The sequence below is a fragment of the Vespa mandarinia genome, chromosome 5 (assembly GCF_050613455.1).
Source record: "Vespa mandarinia isolate Hongniang chromosome 5, ASM5061345v1, whole genome shotgun sequence".
Taxonomy (NCBI): Eukaryota; Metazoa; Arthropoda; class Insecta; order Hymenoptera; family Vespidae; genus Vespa; species Vespa mandarinia.
The window spans coordinates 9,569,248-9,587,007 of NC_140814.1; the positions used below are offsets into that span (position 1 = coordinate 9,569,248).

At 34.3% G+C, this 17,760-nt stretch overlaps 2 protein-coding genes across 2 annotated transcripts; both read left to right on the plus strand.

Annotated features, from left to right (window-relative positions):
* The first annotated feature begins 194 nt into the window (after nucleotides 1–194).
* Nucleotides 195–6,764, plus strand: Inx2 (innexin 2). The gene has a single exon (XM_035881783.2). The coding sequence runs from the start codon at nucleotides 1,089–1,091 to the stop codon at nucleotides 2,163–2,165; it is 1,077 nt and encodes a 358-aa protein (XP_035737676.1). The 5' UTR covers nucleotides 195–1,088; the 3' UTR covers nucleotides 2,166–6,764.
* Nucleotides 6,765–10,651: 3,887 nt separating this feature from the next.
* On the plus strand, nucleotides 10,652–13,428 carry Inx7 (innexin 7). The gene is made up of 7 exons (XM_035881771.2): nucleotides 10,652–11,150; nucleotides 11,478–11,568; nucleotides 11,690–11,762; nucleotides 11,908–12,085; nucleotides 12,466–12,803; nucleotides 12,870–13,060; nucleotides 13,125–13,428. Exons 1-7 carry the CDS (start codon nucleotides 11,060–11,062, stop codon nucleotides 13,408–13,410), a joined length of 1,248 nt encoding a protein of 415 aa, XP_035737664.1. The 5' UTR covers nucleotides 10,652–11,059; the 3' UTR covers nucleotides 13,411–13,428.
* Nucleotides 13,429–17,760: the final 4,332 nt, after the last annotated feature.

Consider the following 17,760-nt stretch of genomic DNA (forward strand, 5'->3'; position numbering starts at 1 on the left):
ACCAAATAAGAGTAAAGAAAAAGAGAAAGATAGTGAGAATACGTAAGGAAGAGAGACGAACATAGAGAGAAATTGGTTAAGTACGCGTGCGCATTGGAAAAAGACAGAGGGAGATCGTGGGACGGCATTCGTAGTAGTTACGCGTTCCGTAGGGGGGAGACGGTATCGTCGCGTCATAAAAGTGGGGATGGGGGGGAGGGGGGACGGAATCTCCCCTTACAAGCAGAAGCAACGAACAGTTCTCGGCTCCCGACATCGGCCTGCAGTCGACGAGTTGGTCCTAGCGTAGAAGAGGGAGGGAAAGCGTAGTGTATGCGTAAACGAACGTGAGAGAGGGAGAAAGAGAAAGAGAAAGAAAGACCAACAGACGAGCCGTAGAAGAAGTAAGAGGGGAGGGAGATAGAGAGAGAGAGAGAGAGAGAAAGAAAGAGGAGAAGGAGCGCGAGAGAAATAGAGAAAGGGCGCGCAGGAAGGAGAAAGAGAAAAGCAAAAGGGAGCAACGCCGGTAGAACGCGCGGTGTGTCCTCATGTCGTACGGCGTTTCTGAACGCGGCCATTACGAGATAGCTGCTCGGTGACGCTCGGTGTGTTAGAGGACGGTCGTAGTACAGCATTGTCGTACAGTCGTGCGTGTAGTAATTTTCGAAGGTACAGAACGCCGCGCGCTTCTTTCGATCAAGCACGTGCTCGTTCACGTTTTCGCTTATAAAAAAGAGCAGCCAACGCGCGGCACAGGCACACACGGTGGTCGTTGCACCGCTTTCAACTACGAAGAGCGTGAAAGGAAGGAAAAAAAAAAGAAAAAAGAAAAAAAGAGAGAAACAAAGCGCGCGCAAAAGAAAATAAAGAAAGAAACCGAGATCACGCGACTGTTGAGAAAGGAAATACACGACGAACGACTAATCGGCACCACGGCGTCACGTCGCGTTATTCAACGAAATTCTTGATATCATTGTGATCGTTGTTTTTAATAAGAAGAAAGAGAAAACGAGTGCCGGAACGAATTAATCAACTACGATCGACGAAGAACTACAGGAAGAGAAAATAAATTTAAAAAATATCGACGATCGGCAAAAAATACAGCAGCCATGTTCGACGTTTTTGGCTCGGTGAAAGGTCTACTCAAGCTAGACAGTGTGTGCATCGACAATAATGTCTTTCGATTGCACTATAAAGCAACCGTGATCGTACTAATCGCTTTCTCCTTACTTGTAACCTCAAGGCAATATATCGGCGATCCGATCGACTGCATCGTCGATGAAATACCGCCCCACGTGATGGACACTTATTGCTGGATCTATTCGACCTTTACAATCCCGAACCGTGGCGGCGTCGTTGGTATGGACGTTGTACAACCAGGTGTACGAAGTCACGTCGAAGGCGTCGACGATATTAAATACCACAAGTATTATCAGTGGGTATGTTTCACCCTCTTCTTCCAAGCGATACTCTTCTACGTGCCACGTTATCTTTGGAAAACTTGGGAAGGTGGCAGAATAAAAATGCTCATGCTCGATCTAAATTGTCCAGTTGCAAACGAGGAAACGAAATGCGAGAGACGAAAATTACTCGTAGATTATTTTGCCTTGAATTTGCATTCCCAAAACTTCTATGCATTCCGATTTTTCTTCTGCGAAATTTTAAACTTCATCAACGTAGTCGGACAAATATATTTCATGGACTTTTTCCTGGACGGAGAATTCTCGACGTATGGAGCGGACGTCGTCAAATTCACGGAATTAGAGCCTGAAGATCGGGACGACCCTATGTCCCGCGTTTTCCCGAAGGTCACCAAATGTACCTTCCACAAATATGGTGCGTCCGGTACCGTACAAAAATTCGACGGTCTCTGCGTTCTACCGTTGAACATCGTCAATGAGAAAATCTACGTGTTTCTCTGGTTCTGGTTCATTATTCTGTCGATTTTAAGCGGTCTTAGCTTGGCATATCGCGCTGCCGTCGTCGCAGGACCGAGGCTACGTTTGATGTTATTACGCACACGTTCTCGCCTATCAGAAAAGCACGACATCGAAACGATCGCTCAAAATTGTCAAATAGGCGATTGGTTCGTTCTTTATCAACTTGGTAAGAACATCGATCCGTTGATCTACAAACAGCTCGTATCCGACTTGGCCTTGAAGCTACAAGGTAAAGAGTCTGTTTAGAGCCAGTTTGTCGTAGGACATCATCATAGGGGTTATATTTTTTTGCTCAAGATCGTAAAAATCGATCTTACGGTGCAAAATGGGATCCCCCCAAGAACAACGAAAATATCCATTAATATCGTCGTTTTTTATCTTTGACGAAAGAAAAAGAAAGAGAAAGAAAGTCGAAGACGTATCATGGAAGATCTTTTCATGGAAGTCCCACCAATCGCAAGAGTCCTTTTCTTGCTCAATCCTCCCGTGATTTTTTTTTTCTTCCTTTAATAATCATGATGATTATTCGAATAATTTTTTCCACGAAAGGATTGAGCCATATCTATATAATGACACATGCTTCTCGATAGCGCTTTAAAAAAATAAAAAAAAAATAAAAAAATAAAAAAAAAAAGAACTGTTAATCAAACGCATAGCGCTGATTATTTTTGTAATCTTGCTTTCTTTTCTTTCTTTTTTTCCACGCTTATTCTATTTTTCCGTTTGATTTATGATCTATCATAATTCTTATTTTACTTTGAGAAACGGACTCTTGCGATTGCCATTCGACAATCTGATCTATCCTTCGCACGTCGATCGCCTTATATAAAAAATTCTACAGGTAGATTCAGGCGATGAAAAAAGAACAAGAACAAGAGAAACAACTCATGGATATAGAATTTTTAAAAAAAAGAAAAAAAAAAAAGAAAAAAAAGAAAAAAAAAGAAGAAAAATGTACGTTAGATCAACGATTAGTTAGTTCGATCGCTTCTCGCCTTTCATACTGCGCCAAGCATATATAGAAAAAAAAAAAAAAATCTTGTTTTGCATTTGGTTCGTAAACTTTCGAACAAAATAAAAAAAAAAAAAAAAAAAAGAAGGAAACCCCCATAGCATACATTATGGAGAAAGTGTGAAGGCTCTCGAGTAGCGATCGAAAAAACGATTTCGTATACGTCATCGTAGATATATATTTTAAGTATTTCTGGAACTCGTAGACCTTCGCCGGTCTCCGATCGTGTGATAAAATGGAGGGACGGCGTTTGTTCTTTTTTCTTCCTTTTCTCTCCCCCACTTTTCTATCCTTTTTATCTTCTTTTATTTTCCTTTCCTTTATCTTTTCACGAACCACCGGTACACTACTATGGTCAAGTTGTTCCATCCCAACCATCCTGTGTGTCCATCTCTAAAGATCCTTTTTTCCTTTCTTATCTTCTTTCTTCCTCATTGTTTGCTGCTTTACTTTAAGACTAAAATATTTGCACTGCCGATGGGACAACTCAAAGAAGGAAACGCGAAAAAGATTTTTTTTTCTCTCATTCTCATGACGTAGTGGATGTTATTGTCGCCGTTTAACATTCCATTCGTTTCTTTTTGATTTTTCTTACTTTTTAATCGCACGGATATATACGAGATTAATCTTTATATTATTTTTCAGGAAAACAGATAAAGTTTCTCGATGATATTCGTTTGGTAAAAGTAAGAGAAAAGAAAATAATGAAATCCTTCATCATTTAATATAATCTTATTTGATGAAGCTTTTCCATTTTCGCGTTACACGCCATTTTCTTCTTGGGCTCCTTTTACAGAGACCTCTGTTTTTCCCCACCACGCCGTCCTTCCAGAAAAGCGTTGTTCTTTTTTCCTATCAATTATTTTTTTTTTTTTTTTTTTTTTTTTTTATATAGTAAGCAATAGGATCATATTGTATTGTATATTGTAGGTCGTCCTTTATCTATACGGGAAAGATAAATATATATTATATATATATATATAAATATGAATATATAGTGAGACAGAGAGAGAGGCAGAGAGAGCATTTGTGTGAGTGTGTATGTGTGCGTGCGTATGTATGTGAGAGAAAGAAAAATGAAGATGTGTAGGAAGGAAAGAAAGAGAGAAATGAAAAAAGAGCAAAAAAAAAACAAGAAAATATGTAGATACTATGATACTGATTATACATCTAATATACTTTATATCCGTCTTAGCTGAAAAGCAATATTGCATTCCACGCACAAAAAGACATAATATGTATGTACGTATTATCTTATGAACATAAAGCGAATGTTCATAAGGTTTTGCCACGTGTAATCGAGGGGCCAAAATAAGACGAAACGTTCTTCTTTTTCTAATATATATATATATTTGCATATGTATAGGGTGAACGCCTATTGCGTATTTACACGACAGTCGAATATTTGTATAACACACATATACACCTATTTGTATCTTGTATGTTTTTTTTTTTTCTTTCTTTTTTTTTTTTTTTTTTTGTATTATCTATACGACGACATAATAATTACCGTCCCGGCGTGCTTAGGGGGTTACCGGATAAATAAATAAACAAATAAAAGCGTTTAATTTTTAAGAACGTATTAATATGTTGCATACATACATACATATATATACATACATATATACATATATATATATATATATATATCGTGCAATTAATTATACGAGTTCGACCAAGTTAGAGCGTAATATTTTGGAAAAACAAAATAGAATATTTTTGATAACCATATTGTTATAGATCTTACGACAAATAATGTAAACTATGATCGATCAAGGAAATAGAATGATCGATTAACAGTTAAAGAAGAATGTGAAGTTTGATAAATAATATACATACTATATATGACTTGTGATGATGTATATTGGAATACGTTATAAAGATTATTTGACATATTCGATAAAATATATTAGAATACGAGGAAGGAAGATGCGATAGGTTCTTTCTATCAATTTTCAAGGACTGGACCTGGTAACCCTTGAACCCACGCGTTTATGATCCTTTCAGAACATTCTCGAACGAGCGTCGCTCGTTTTTACGGCAAAGACTATGGATTGATAGAATGATAAAAAGAATTAAGATACTGCGAGATATAAAAAAAAAAAAAAAAAAAAAAGAAGTATTGTCAATTTTGCGCTTCTAATCAATGCGCCTTCTAAGACTGTCGAGAAACTAATCGAAAACACTCCATAATAATGATTTTCATGTTTTTCGTATGCCTTGTTTTGTTTCTTTTTCTTATTTTTCTTTTTCTTTTTTTCTTTTTTTTTTCTTTTTCCTTTTTTTCTCCCCCCCCTTTTTTTAGATCATATACATCGAGCTACGAAGTCCTAAAAAGCATATGTCGGCGCAGATATTTTTCGAAAATATCCGGCGCGATATTTTTGCATAATTACTGTTGATAATCATAATAATAATAATAATAATAATAATAATAATAATAATAACAACAACAATAATAATGATAGTAATAATAATGAAGATAATGATGATAATAAAAAAAAAAATTAATAATAATAATAGTAGTAATAGTAATAGTAATACTAGTAATAATAGTAATAATACGAAAAGTAAAAACCCTTAAGAGAGACCAAGCCATTTATTCTTCCTCCTTCGAGTTGTGCTTGCGACATTTATGACACGTTCGTTCTTCGTAAAGTGCCAACGTGTATAAGCATTCTTTTTTTATTATCATTTATTTGCGTTAGCAAGAAAAAGAGAGATACGTAAGTTGGAGAGCGATAAAAAACATATACACAAACGGATATATATATATATGTGTACATATATATTGTACCGAGTAAAGGAAGAAAAGGAAAAACAAAAAAGAAATGCAAAATTGCCAACCATAATCTTCGTCATTGTTCACAACTGTTGGAGCTCCGTGTATAGAAAGGAGGAAGGCAATACGATAATCGTTCGCATGTATTCGTGCCTTTGCTCGTGCCACTTGTTTAGAAACGATAAAAGACGAGATATAAATATATATATATACATATATATATATATATATACATATAAGCATATGAATTTTTGTTTTTTTTATTAGATAAATAGATGACAATTTTGCTTTAGAGGACATCGATAAACGACAATGAAGATCATTGAAAAGGAACATCGCTCATCTTTTATCAACATAAACGTATCACCGTCATATAATTATCATCGTCATCAACGTCATCTCGTTATCGTCATCGTCATCGTCATTATCATCATCATTATCATCATCATAGTCATCGGTCTTTCCCCTTTTTTGCATCTTTTTTCTGTTCCCCTTCGTCGACGTAATATTTGACGAAATATAATGATTGTGGTAATAGGTACATACATTGTAGCTAATAAGTGACGTTAGAAGAAAAAGAACCGCAAGAAAAAAGTGAGACAGAGAGAGAGAGAGAAAGAGAGAGAGAGAGAGAAAGAGTGAGAGAGAAAGAGAGCGAGAGAGAGAGAGAGAGAGAGAGAGAGAATGTAATTTCTGCGATAATAGAGAATTTGTATTTAGGCGTGTAAGTAATCGAAGAAAGGATCCGTGTCCTTTTTTCTCTTTTATTTTATTTCTTTTTTTTTTTTGTCCTTTTCCCTTTATTTCTTTTCCTTCCTTTTAACGATTCTACGACTTCGGGGGACTCGTCGTACCGATTTTGTAGAGAAAAATCGCACTTTTTTTACATATATATATATATTTTTTTTTTCTTCGTGGCAGCTCTAAGAACGACCGGTGGTAGTCCGCGAAAACAATAATTTCCATCGTTCAATATGCCCAAGTTTATGTTGTACACTTTAATACGAATGTTCTTTGTAAAATTAAAGAAATAAATATCAGCGAAATAAAATAGCCTGAATCTTTGTTGAATTTGTGTACGTTTCAAGACTATGGTATTATACATATAGCGAGTGCGCAATGTGCTGATTAAGAGAAAAAAAAAAAAAAACCATTAACATTTCACGTGTCGTCGTATGATTCGACGTTAAAGACGTGTTCTGTATTAGTTTAATTCTCTTTCTTTTTAGAAAATGATCGATAGTAACAATGCCCTTAATTCTCAAAATTCGTTATTTCATTATATTTTTTTAGGTTGATGATATATTAAGTAAATATGTCAATGAATGGATTATGATTTATCAAAATTGTAGTATCTGTGTGTGTCCCGTAACAAAATTTGTTCAAAGTAAGTACAAATTAATTTGATTTTATCTATATTCTTAATCTCTCACTTTTTATCAGCAAGATATAATCACGAAATTTATTTCAATTTCTCACGACCGTACACTCGACGAATTTTCATCGAAATAATTTTCGAAATAACGCTTCGTCGTTTATATATACGTATACCACGATAAAATGTTCGGAGTCGAGAGACTGGTTATACGAGTTCGTTGCTTAAAAAGGTCGAACGGTGGTAAAGGAAAGAGAGAAAAAAGAATAAAAGGACGAGGGAATGTTGGACGACGTCGCGTTTATCTCGATGTATTATCGATCTCCGGTTAAACAGAGGGAGAGAAAGAGAGAGAGAGAGAGAGAGAGGTTTAAACGCAGGAACGACCTTTGGCTGAATTCTAAAGAGTATATAAACGAATGACCCTGCACGATTCCTACCTACACATTGTTGAGATTCATTACGTGGATCGGCGTCGATCACGTAGGTGCATGTGCAACATGGGGGAACATTTATACGTGCGTGTGCTCCGGTTTGCGATTAACGATCAGGAGCAAAACTGCGATTCTCTTCCCCCTTCTCTTTATCTCTCTTACTCTCACTCATGTCCAGGCAACATTTGAGGGTCGAACAATTTCAGGTCCCCCCCCGTAACATGGACGGATTAGGGTGCTGCTGCTAAGAGGAAAATTATTGTATTGCCGCTATAGTAAAATTAATGTCTATTACTCCAATGTTAACTCTGATCGTATTATGAATTTAACGACATTACGTTCTGTTATAAATCTTTATTATTATTATTATTATTATTATTATTATTATTATTATTATTATTATTATTATTATTATTATTATTATTATTATTATTATTATTACTATTATCATTATTATTATTATTATTATTATTACTATTATTATTATTATTATTATTATAATTTGTCTACCGTCATTTCTACTTTCTACGGTTTAAACGCGATTACACGCGGTAAAACGATAAGTGAGATCTATATCTATGTTTCTACGACGGATGTTAAAGAATTATAGTCATAACTGAGAAATCGGACCGAGGTCGTAGTCCGATTAGGTTAACGATTACCGTATGATGAACGGTATCGTATAACGATACACGATCAACATTAACGTAATCCATATTTTTCTAACTTCACGCAAAGCTTCTACTTTTACGATCTTGAAATGTGAGTGGGATGTGGAAAATCTAGTGATCCAAAGATAATTATATTCTGATCACGAAGACCGAGACGACAGGGTCGAGGTTGCCGATGTTACTTCGAAGAAACTTGATTGGACGTCTTTTTCTATTCTTTAACTAGATATGGAACCCGTGCTACCGGTATTTAAAACTTCCTCTTCTTTGAGTATATCTTTGCCTTAGGGAAATATTCTAGAAAACGGATGTGCTTATAACGAATACGCTTTCTTTTTATTTTGCTTTCTTTTTTGCTTCTTTTTTTTTTTTGTGATAAAAATATCCTTATTATTTGTCAAAGAAAAAAAAAATTAAGAGACATGTTGTTAGACCGAAAGGGAGATTTTATTTGATCACGTTTCGACTAAAAACACGGTAAAATATGAGCTTAACGAGTTAACGTTTTCTACCTTTCACCGAGTCCAGCTTTGTTCATACGTGCTACATGAATGTATGGATAAATGTAATCTGTGTGTGTGTGTGTGTGTGTGTGTGTGTGTGTGTGTGTGCGTGCGTGTGTGTGTGCGTGTATATATGTACATACGGACGGTAGACGAAGATTCGTAAATGTGAAAGAGAGAAAGAAGAAAGAGATTGTGAGAGCAAACGAGCATAGGTACCGAGTAGGTATCGAAGATGACGACGACAACGAAGAAGACGACGACAAAGCTCGGCGTGCACGTAAAGGAACGAAGAAGGGAGAGGACAGGATCTTCTTTGGAATACTCGTTCGTTCTGTTGGCTCGGCCTGGCCTGGCACGAGGGCAACGGCCGGTCAAAGTCCCTCCACCTTCGTAGCTGCACGCGCTTCATGGCCTTCTTCGTTTCTCTCTGCTTCTTCTCTGCTTTACAGGACTCTCTTACTAACTCAGCCTCCTCCTCTTCTTCTTCTTCTTCTTCTCCTCGATTCTTCCAACGAAATCTCTCATAGTCGTATATTTACGATTATTTACCTATCTATCATACTGGGCATATATTCAAACAAAACAAAGGGGGAGGGCGGAGAAAACGTTCGTTATATTCCGATTAAGATTTTATATTTATCGATATCAATTATATAAGATTCGAGATTCGATTTGCATTATTTATCATAAATTTTCATATTCCAAATAGTATCGTTGAGGTTAGGAACAAGTACCTGTTAATTAGCACGTAACTTTATTTCGGAGAATTATATTTCCCGTGATCGATAACAAAATACCTTGGTATTTTATCGATATGATTTCGAAATTATTCGAGCTTTTTTCGTTCTCTGTATGGAATCATCATTCCGGACAATCATAGAATACAGTAATAGAAGTATTAATAGGGACGACATCTTATCTTTATTTGTTTTCCATTTTGAAACTCACCGCGTATTATTAAATTATAAAAATGTAAAAGTTTCATGACGAGATAATATAGAATGGTAAAAAAAATACTCAAGGAAATATTATATTCTATATCAAAACAATTGTCCGACGAAGAAACCTATAGGAATATTTGTTTACATTATTTTGTTTTTATTACTAGATTAGTAAGTCAAGTAATTATTATCATCCTAGTAACATCTATATCTAACAATAACAGAAAAAGCAATATACGTTAAACCTTGGTATAAATTACATTTCGTAATCTTTACTACCGGCATAATACAGTTTATAATATACATAATTACGTGTGCTAGCCAATAACAATTTGACCCAGAAATCTATGCTTTTACGCCCATCGTGGAGATTATAAACGATAACTGATTACCGTCGAATGAAACAGAAATCGGTGTTATAGATTAGAGAGGAACAAAAAATGTATGATAAGCCATCTTAATCAAGATAACGAGAAATCATGATCAAATATTTTTCCGCTTACATTGATTAATCGAACGTATTAGATGTCGAAGAAAATCAAAGAATATTTCAATGAAAGATAATTTCAAAGAATAAATTTAATTAAATGAAATTTTTGAATACGTTAAAGATATTTTACGATGTGTGTATACATAATTTAGCATATAAACGTAACGATATAATATATATATATATAAATAAATATGTAGATGTGTAGACATTACTGATACTAAACTTACGTTGACAATGACAAAGAAGACATAAAGCTCTGTTAAAAGATTCAACGACAATGTAACTATCGTAAGCCATTGTACTTACGTATTTTATCTCTCTCTTTCTCTCCCTTTCTATTGTATTTTTTGTATTCTATCTATACTACTAAAGGCTTTATCTTTCTTATCTCTAGTTATACACACCATCACACAATAACGTTACCTCACTCTTCGAAAGATAGCCACATTTTTTGACTTACATATTAGACACTTGAGAAGGCTGCTGCGCAATCGTCGTGCTGGTGATAACGTCGTTCATGAGATTCGATGTTGGTCGAAGAGCTCGATCACCTTAACTCCGTTGATATTACTAAGAGCGAAGAAACATAAGTTCTGTTTCTTATGGCAACGTCTTTACGCGTTTACGAATGTTAAACATTCTTTCCGTCGCACGACTTTACTATCAGACCAACGAAGAAGGAAAAGGAGAAGAAGAAGAATTATAAGAAGAAGAAGAAGAAGAAGAAGAAGAAGAAGAAGAAGGAGGAGGAGAAGGAGGAGGAGGAGAAGGAGGAGAGGAAGGAGAAGAAGAAGAAGAAAAAAAAAGGAGAAAGAAAAAGAAAAGGAAGAAGAAAAACAAAACCGCTTAATAATCATATTCTCGTGGACAGACACGACAGTAAATTACGTTAAATCTTCGTGCTGCATTCTCGTTGCATTCTAGTAATGGCGGCAACGTTTCTGTCAACGTTTTCTGTCCTAAAGGATCACGTAAAACTTAAAGTAGCCGAAGATTCAGCAGCTATTGATAATATTGGTAAATGCTCTTAATGTCTGCGTTCTTGAAGAATTCGTGTTTATCGTATATAACAGCTTATAAATCTGTTAGCTCTATTAGTTGATAAACTAAAAGTGTCATAGATCATGAGGTCATCTTTATCGATATATGCCACATGTGCTTGTGTATTATTTGTGTATTCGATCGTATTTATATATATCTTTCGTATATATATATATATATATATATATATATATATATATATATATATATATGAAATAAAAGATAAAAAAAAATAAGCAAAAATTTATTTTTGAAGAGAGAAAATAATTTTTTTTTCTTATTTTTTTTTTTTTTTTTTTTCAGTTTTCAGATTACACTACAGGGTCACATTTTTGGCGTTGCTCGTCGGTAGTCTTTTGGTGTCTGCGAGACAATATATCGGCGAACACATAAGGTATAATTTTGTAAATAAAAATCGTTTATCTTTTAAATATTTATAAATATATAGAATAGAAAATGTATTGAACACATGTGTAAAACTTTTTTTTTTCTTTTTTTTTTTTTTTTGGAAACAGATGCATAGCCGATTCATCGATAAATCCACATGTTATAGAAACCTATTGCTTCTTTACGTCGACTTTCACCGTGGTAAGTCTTAAGAACGTTTATATTTAGTTATGCGTGGAATGACGATTCCTTTCATATCCGAGCGTCCCGTGAAAACGAAAGTCTTGTAATCTGTTACACGAGCAATTACGTACGTTCCTTATCGATGCAACGAATTTACTCATAGGTGAAGCATATGAATGCATCGTACGTGAATGAAGGAGAAATTCCACATCCTGGAGTTGGACCAATTGGGAAAAATGATGAGACTGTTCATCATGCGTATTATCAATGGGTGCCTTTTGTTTTATTTTTCCAAGCTCTTCTCTTTTATTTACCACATTACATATGGCGAAAGACAGAAGGTAAGTTATTAATATCGTCTTGTATGAATTTGATAAAAATATATCTTATTACGATACAAGAACATTATATTTGTGATAGTTGAACGTTTAATAATGTAATTCGATTGTAAAAAAAAAACTACTGCGATTACATGAAGTTTATTTAAATGTGAAAGATTTCATGACAATTACTCAGCTGATATCATTTATAATCATACTTTACAATATTTCTTTAAAAAATGATATGAAGATGAATAATACTATCAGTTTGACGATTGTTACCTCGCTCGATTTCTCTGAATTAACAGAAGCGTTGAAATTTAAAGACTTAAACAGAATTTTCAAGATATCTATATTCTTAGTAATATATTGAAGATATGTGTGTGTGTGTGTGTGTTTAGGTGGTCGTTTGAAGAATTTAGTCTCGGGTTTACATGTGGCTTGCTTGGGTTTGCATGAAACGGCAATGAAGGTCAATGATAAATACCAAGTGCCATCGAAAAACGATGTTGACCAAAAGATACAAAAAATTCGAAAGGCATTTATCGAACGTATTTACATCAATCGAACTTGGTCTTATTATCTCACTTTTTGTGAGATATTAAATTTCATTAATGTTGTAACGCAAATTTATTTGACCAATTGGTTCCTTGGTGGAGCCTTTATGAGTCTTGGTAAAATTATTGGAGACAAAAGTTACAGTGGAAAAATGGAGCCACTCGATATTGTCTTTCCCAAGGTATGAATCATACTTTCTTTATCTTTTTTCATTTAGATATTTTCTACGTGTTTTAATGATTCATAGGTAACAAAGTGTACATTCCACAAATATGGTTCTTCGGGTACGATACAAACTCACGATGCTCTTTGCGTGATGGCATTGAATATCATTAATGAGAAGATCTATACATTCCTGTGGTACTGGTTCATTATTCTATCCTTCATCACTTTGCTTGGGCTTATTTGGAGATTGATAACGATGATATTACATGCTAGGTTGGTAATTATCTTTTGATCTTTTTATAAAAATATTTTTTACGATTATATTTTATTTCTTTAGAAGTGAGGCGTTTAACAAAATTCTTTTCTCCATGGCCTGTCCTGGGAAATATAATCCTTGGAACGTAGTTAGAGTTACTCGGGAATATCATTTTGGAGATTGGCTCTTTTTGTATTATATCGCCAAAAATTTAGACAATTATGTGTTCAAAGATCTCTTAGAAAGATTAGCTCAGGATCTCGAAAACATAAATCAAGGACAATACTATAAGACGACTTTCTTAGACGTCGAAGAGTATCCGTTGCAGGAAAAATCGAAGACTTTGGATATTGAGACTTCTTCATAATTATTCGATCGAATCGAAGTATGTAAATGATTTAATTATCGCTGGGATGTGCTTATATATTTATATTGATAAGACAATATATTTTTAATTTCGAAAGTGCCATACATATATATTGTTATAAAGAATGATATATCGCGAAGAGACCAAATATTTTTAGTGAAAATATTATATAAAAGGGAATTTTTCTCGACGACGTAGAATAATTTTGTTCAAGTATTACACGTACGCATTTGTTTTTTTTTTCTGTCGGATAAATAAAAAATGAAAGAAAAAAGAAGAAAAAAAAGAAAAACATGGGAAAGATATTAAACGGGATGTGCATGTTACGAAGAAACGTGTTCATTTAGTGCCAGTTCTGAAAGTGGTGTTCTTAACACAATGGCTTGCCTGTTGAGAGGGGTTGACGCAGCGAAAAACGGAACTTAAGAATGCGAATCGAATGGGAAGAAAACAAAAGAGCCGAACCCTTTTCTAACAGCCATCTATGGTCCTTCGAGTTCCCTCTTTCGACTCTCGAAATGAGCCCTTTTCTATTTATCACTTCCATTGTACTTACGTACCAACGAAAGAAACGATGGACCGATTTTTATGAGAACCAGTCGGCTTTGAGCTGCCTTCTTTTAATCTTTTCTTCGTAGCTGGCTCGTAAAATAAAAAAAGAAAAAAAAAAGAAAAAGATAAAAGAAATAAAAAAACAAATGAAAAAGAACGTTCGTTTCGATGATTAGCAGAGTTGTCCTTGAAATTAGACTTTCAACGAGTCCATATCGCTAAATGAAAAAAAAAAATCCTCTCCTTGCTCAGTTTATTTCACGAGGGAAGACTAGATTAACGAGCTTATTTGTTGTGACTCGATCATGATCTCCAATCTTCTTTCAGCTGCCTTAAGCCCCCATTCATACGATCTTACTTTGTTAAAATCTTCTTAGGCGTATCTTACGACGAAGTATTTTTTTTATTTTTATAATCTATTTTTTGTTCTCTCTGATACCTTCTAAAACGATCTTAGCGAAGATATTGCAGTGTTATGTATAAAGAAAAGAAAAAAAAAATATACAAATATATAATATCAGTTGATGTTTGTAAAGTAATTTGAGAACCTTTTTTTTAAGTATTCGTTCCATTTCAAACTATTACTCGAAACACGTAAGTTTGTTTTCCATGTTCACGAACGTGGCCAGATTAAAACGTTGTATCGCGTGACAGTATCAAGAAGAAAGCTTAAATCGCTATTTGCGTGTCAATGCTCTTACACAGTCAAAGACATTCTTTTTGTACGTGCGTTAACTTGACGACATTTAAAATACAAGAACGTACGCATATGCGTAGCAGGTAAGTATACGTTGCGTTGATTCCTTAAGCGAGTCTCTCTATAGTTAAGATCGTTAAATCGTTAAGATCGTTGATATAGACATTATGCATGGTGACCTATAAATTCGAAAGTAATTGACGTACGTTAAATGCGTCACTTATGTACATTCTAATACTACGATAAATTAAAATACGATTAATTACGATAAATCCTGAATAAATATTTTCGAAATAAATGAGAATAATTTTTAATTAGCAATAATTAAATTACGCTTGAAAATAAACGTTAGAAAAAATTTATATGCGCGTACGTGACTGTGTATGTATCTGTGTATGCATTCAGAAAAGAAACTGTGAATCAGACAGTGGAATCATTCTTCAAAGATCTTCTAAAAAGAATGAAATCCTTTTTCAATCACGTAATAAGAGATATCTAAGGGTCACTAAAGCTAATTATATCTAATCTATACGTAGAAAGTATGGAATTTCACTTGGAAATCAATTTCAATTCTTCCGTCTTTTAGCGTTATTAGTCACGAATAACAGAAAGGATAAAGTTCCTCTGATTGACAGCGATCATATAGAAAGCTACGATAAATCTATCGACGAATCAACAACGATTAATTATCCTTGATAACGAATGAAGTATCGGTGGGAACGAACACTTAATTAAAATTGTGATTTATCGAGAGAGTAAATTGGAATTGTAGGGGAAAAATTTCAATATTATCGAGAGAATATTTCCAAGTCTACGAGTCTCTGGGTTGCGTTATATACTTAAATATATATATATATATATATATATATATATATATATATATATGTACATAGGACACGTATATAACTGTAACTCAGCCCCTTGACTCGGCATGGTTGGGTCTCACGAGTTCAGGTATTATTCATATGAAAGGCCCGCGTGGGCCGTATCTCGGTGGTCCCTCGAACAAAGACCGGCTTTAGTTGAGGCTATAAAAGCAGAACTCTCGTAGAGATGCTAGAGAAGTCTGGAGAGCAGCTGGATGCTTTCTCGTTTGAGTTAGTCTCCTCCTTTAGAGCCCTTAGTCTTTTCTGCGTGGGCGGTTGACATTGCTCTCAGCTCTCATCGGACTAACTTTCGAAAATCGTATCTCTCTTTCTATCTCCCTCTCTCTTTTACCCTCTCTCCTCTTTCTCTTTCTCTTTCTCTCATTTTTTTTCTTTCCAAATCGAATGCGTTTTTCTAAAATTCCATTGGAATTTCTTCGAAGTAATTTGCATGAAAAAAGAAGAAAAAAAGAGAAGAAAAGAAAAGAAAAAGAAAAAAAAAAAAGAAAGAGAAAAAACGTTCGTGTTCAACAAAAGACAAGTCGACGAACTTGTAAACTTATTATTCTTGATTTGTCCAAGCTCGTGTAAGATGGCTTTCTGAACGATCCTTCTGTCTCTGATCGGTTCTCCTTTCTTTCTTTGTTCCAATCCAGCTTCCTTTGTGATTCTAACAGCTCGTATATGTACTCACTATGCATACCAATGTTCATACGTAGCGCCCTATTCGAAACAACAGAAATTGCTCGTCTAGATGTTTTTAAAGGAGTTTTTGATATTACGAAAAGAACAATGCCTCCTTGATGAATTATTCTTTCGAATGCTTTTAAGAATAGAAAGTTTCAAAATAATAGCTATTTCTTGATGAAATATTGAAGGCATATATATATATATATATATATATATATATGGATTCTACTTGTCCGTGAATAAAGTTCGTGAGGAGACTTAGTGAACATCGATTGGTAGGATATATCTGAGCGAGACATCAGGATTTGTATCTTGTGGTTCTTCTGCGAATAAAAAAAATGGCTTCGTTCGTCGATGATCGAGAATGATCATAGTAGAAAAAAAAAAAAAAGAAAAAGAAGTAAGAGAAGAAGGATCGTTTGATCTTCAAATACACATACGTATATATTCATATATTTATATAGATGTTTATATACGTATTTTCTACTATGTGTTTGTCGCATGATTTCAAATTCCTTCTTCTTCAACGAGTTTGGCCCGTGCTTATAGAGTGAAACCGGTTTGAAAATTTATCTTCGAAACTATACTATACGCTTTCGCGAGATTCCACTTGTACAAGAGAGGAACGTTAAACCAATGGAGTCGATCAACTCGAAACAAAATTCGCCTTTTTTTTTTTACTACTAAACTTTTATACTTATATACTTTGTGATTTTTATTTTTTTCCTTCAATGTTCAATGTTCATATTTTTACGAGCTATAAATCATTAATTCATCAACGATTTCTATTTTCTGTTGACATATTGACACTGGAGGATAGAAGTTGTTTAGGCATGTCTCGTAAACTTTACTACTACGTTAATTATTTCATGTTGTAAGTAGGACGCCAGATGTATTGCTCTTCTTTGAGTATATCTCCGTCAACGATTCATTCGGACAGTAACGTCATTTCATTATCACATGTATTATACATACACACAAAGAGATATATGCACATACGATTTCCATAAATCTATAAACATTATGCAAATCTTATAGGAAGTCGTCTATGTAATAAGTCTCCTTTGCAATTATATTTTGTTACTTAATGCAATATTCTCAAGGTCGAGTCAAATAAATTATAATTTGTTAATTAAAAAATATGCATTATTTATACACACACATATATATATATATATATATATACATGATATATTATTGAATATGTGATCGTAGATTATTTCTAAAGCACCCAAAGAGAAGAACCATCCGCAGACTCGACATACATTCGTCACAATTGACACGATTGACCCGCAGAGGTTCTCAACGTGTAACGTCCAACGAACCGGTTTGACCGGGTCTAACAAGTACATTCCAAAGATCAGTGCGCACGCGTGTTCTCCAACGCTATGGAACATCTTATGATCATGATTCGAGTGATGATTTATAATATACAACTTACATAGCTTGTAAAATTTTAGATAACTTTCGATTTCATTTATTTACGTGTTTTTGATATTTATAGTAATATTTATATATGATAGAAAAAAAAAAAATTATGTTGAC

Bases quoted from the DNA above. Each gene is read 5' to 3' on its own strand.
- Inx7 (XM_035881771.2), top strand. From the start codon at position 11,060: ATGGCGGCAACGTTTCTGTCAACGTTTTCTGTCCTAAAGGATCACGTA. The intron at 12,804-12,869 runs GTATGAATCATA...AATGATTCATAG, and splicing joins TCGATATTGTCTTTCCCAAG to GTAACAAAGTGTACATTCCA. The intron at 13,061-13,124 runs GTTGGTAATTAT...TTATTTCTTTAG, and splicing joins ACGATGATATTACATGCTAG to AAGTGAGGCGTTTAACAAAA.
- Inx2 (XM_035881783.2), top strand. From the start codon at position 1,089: ATGTTCGACGTTTTTGGCTCGGTGAAAGGTCTACTCAAGCTAGACAGT.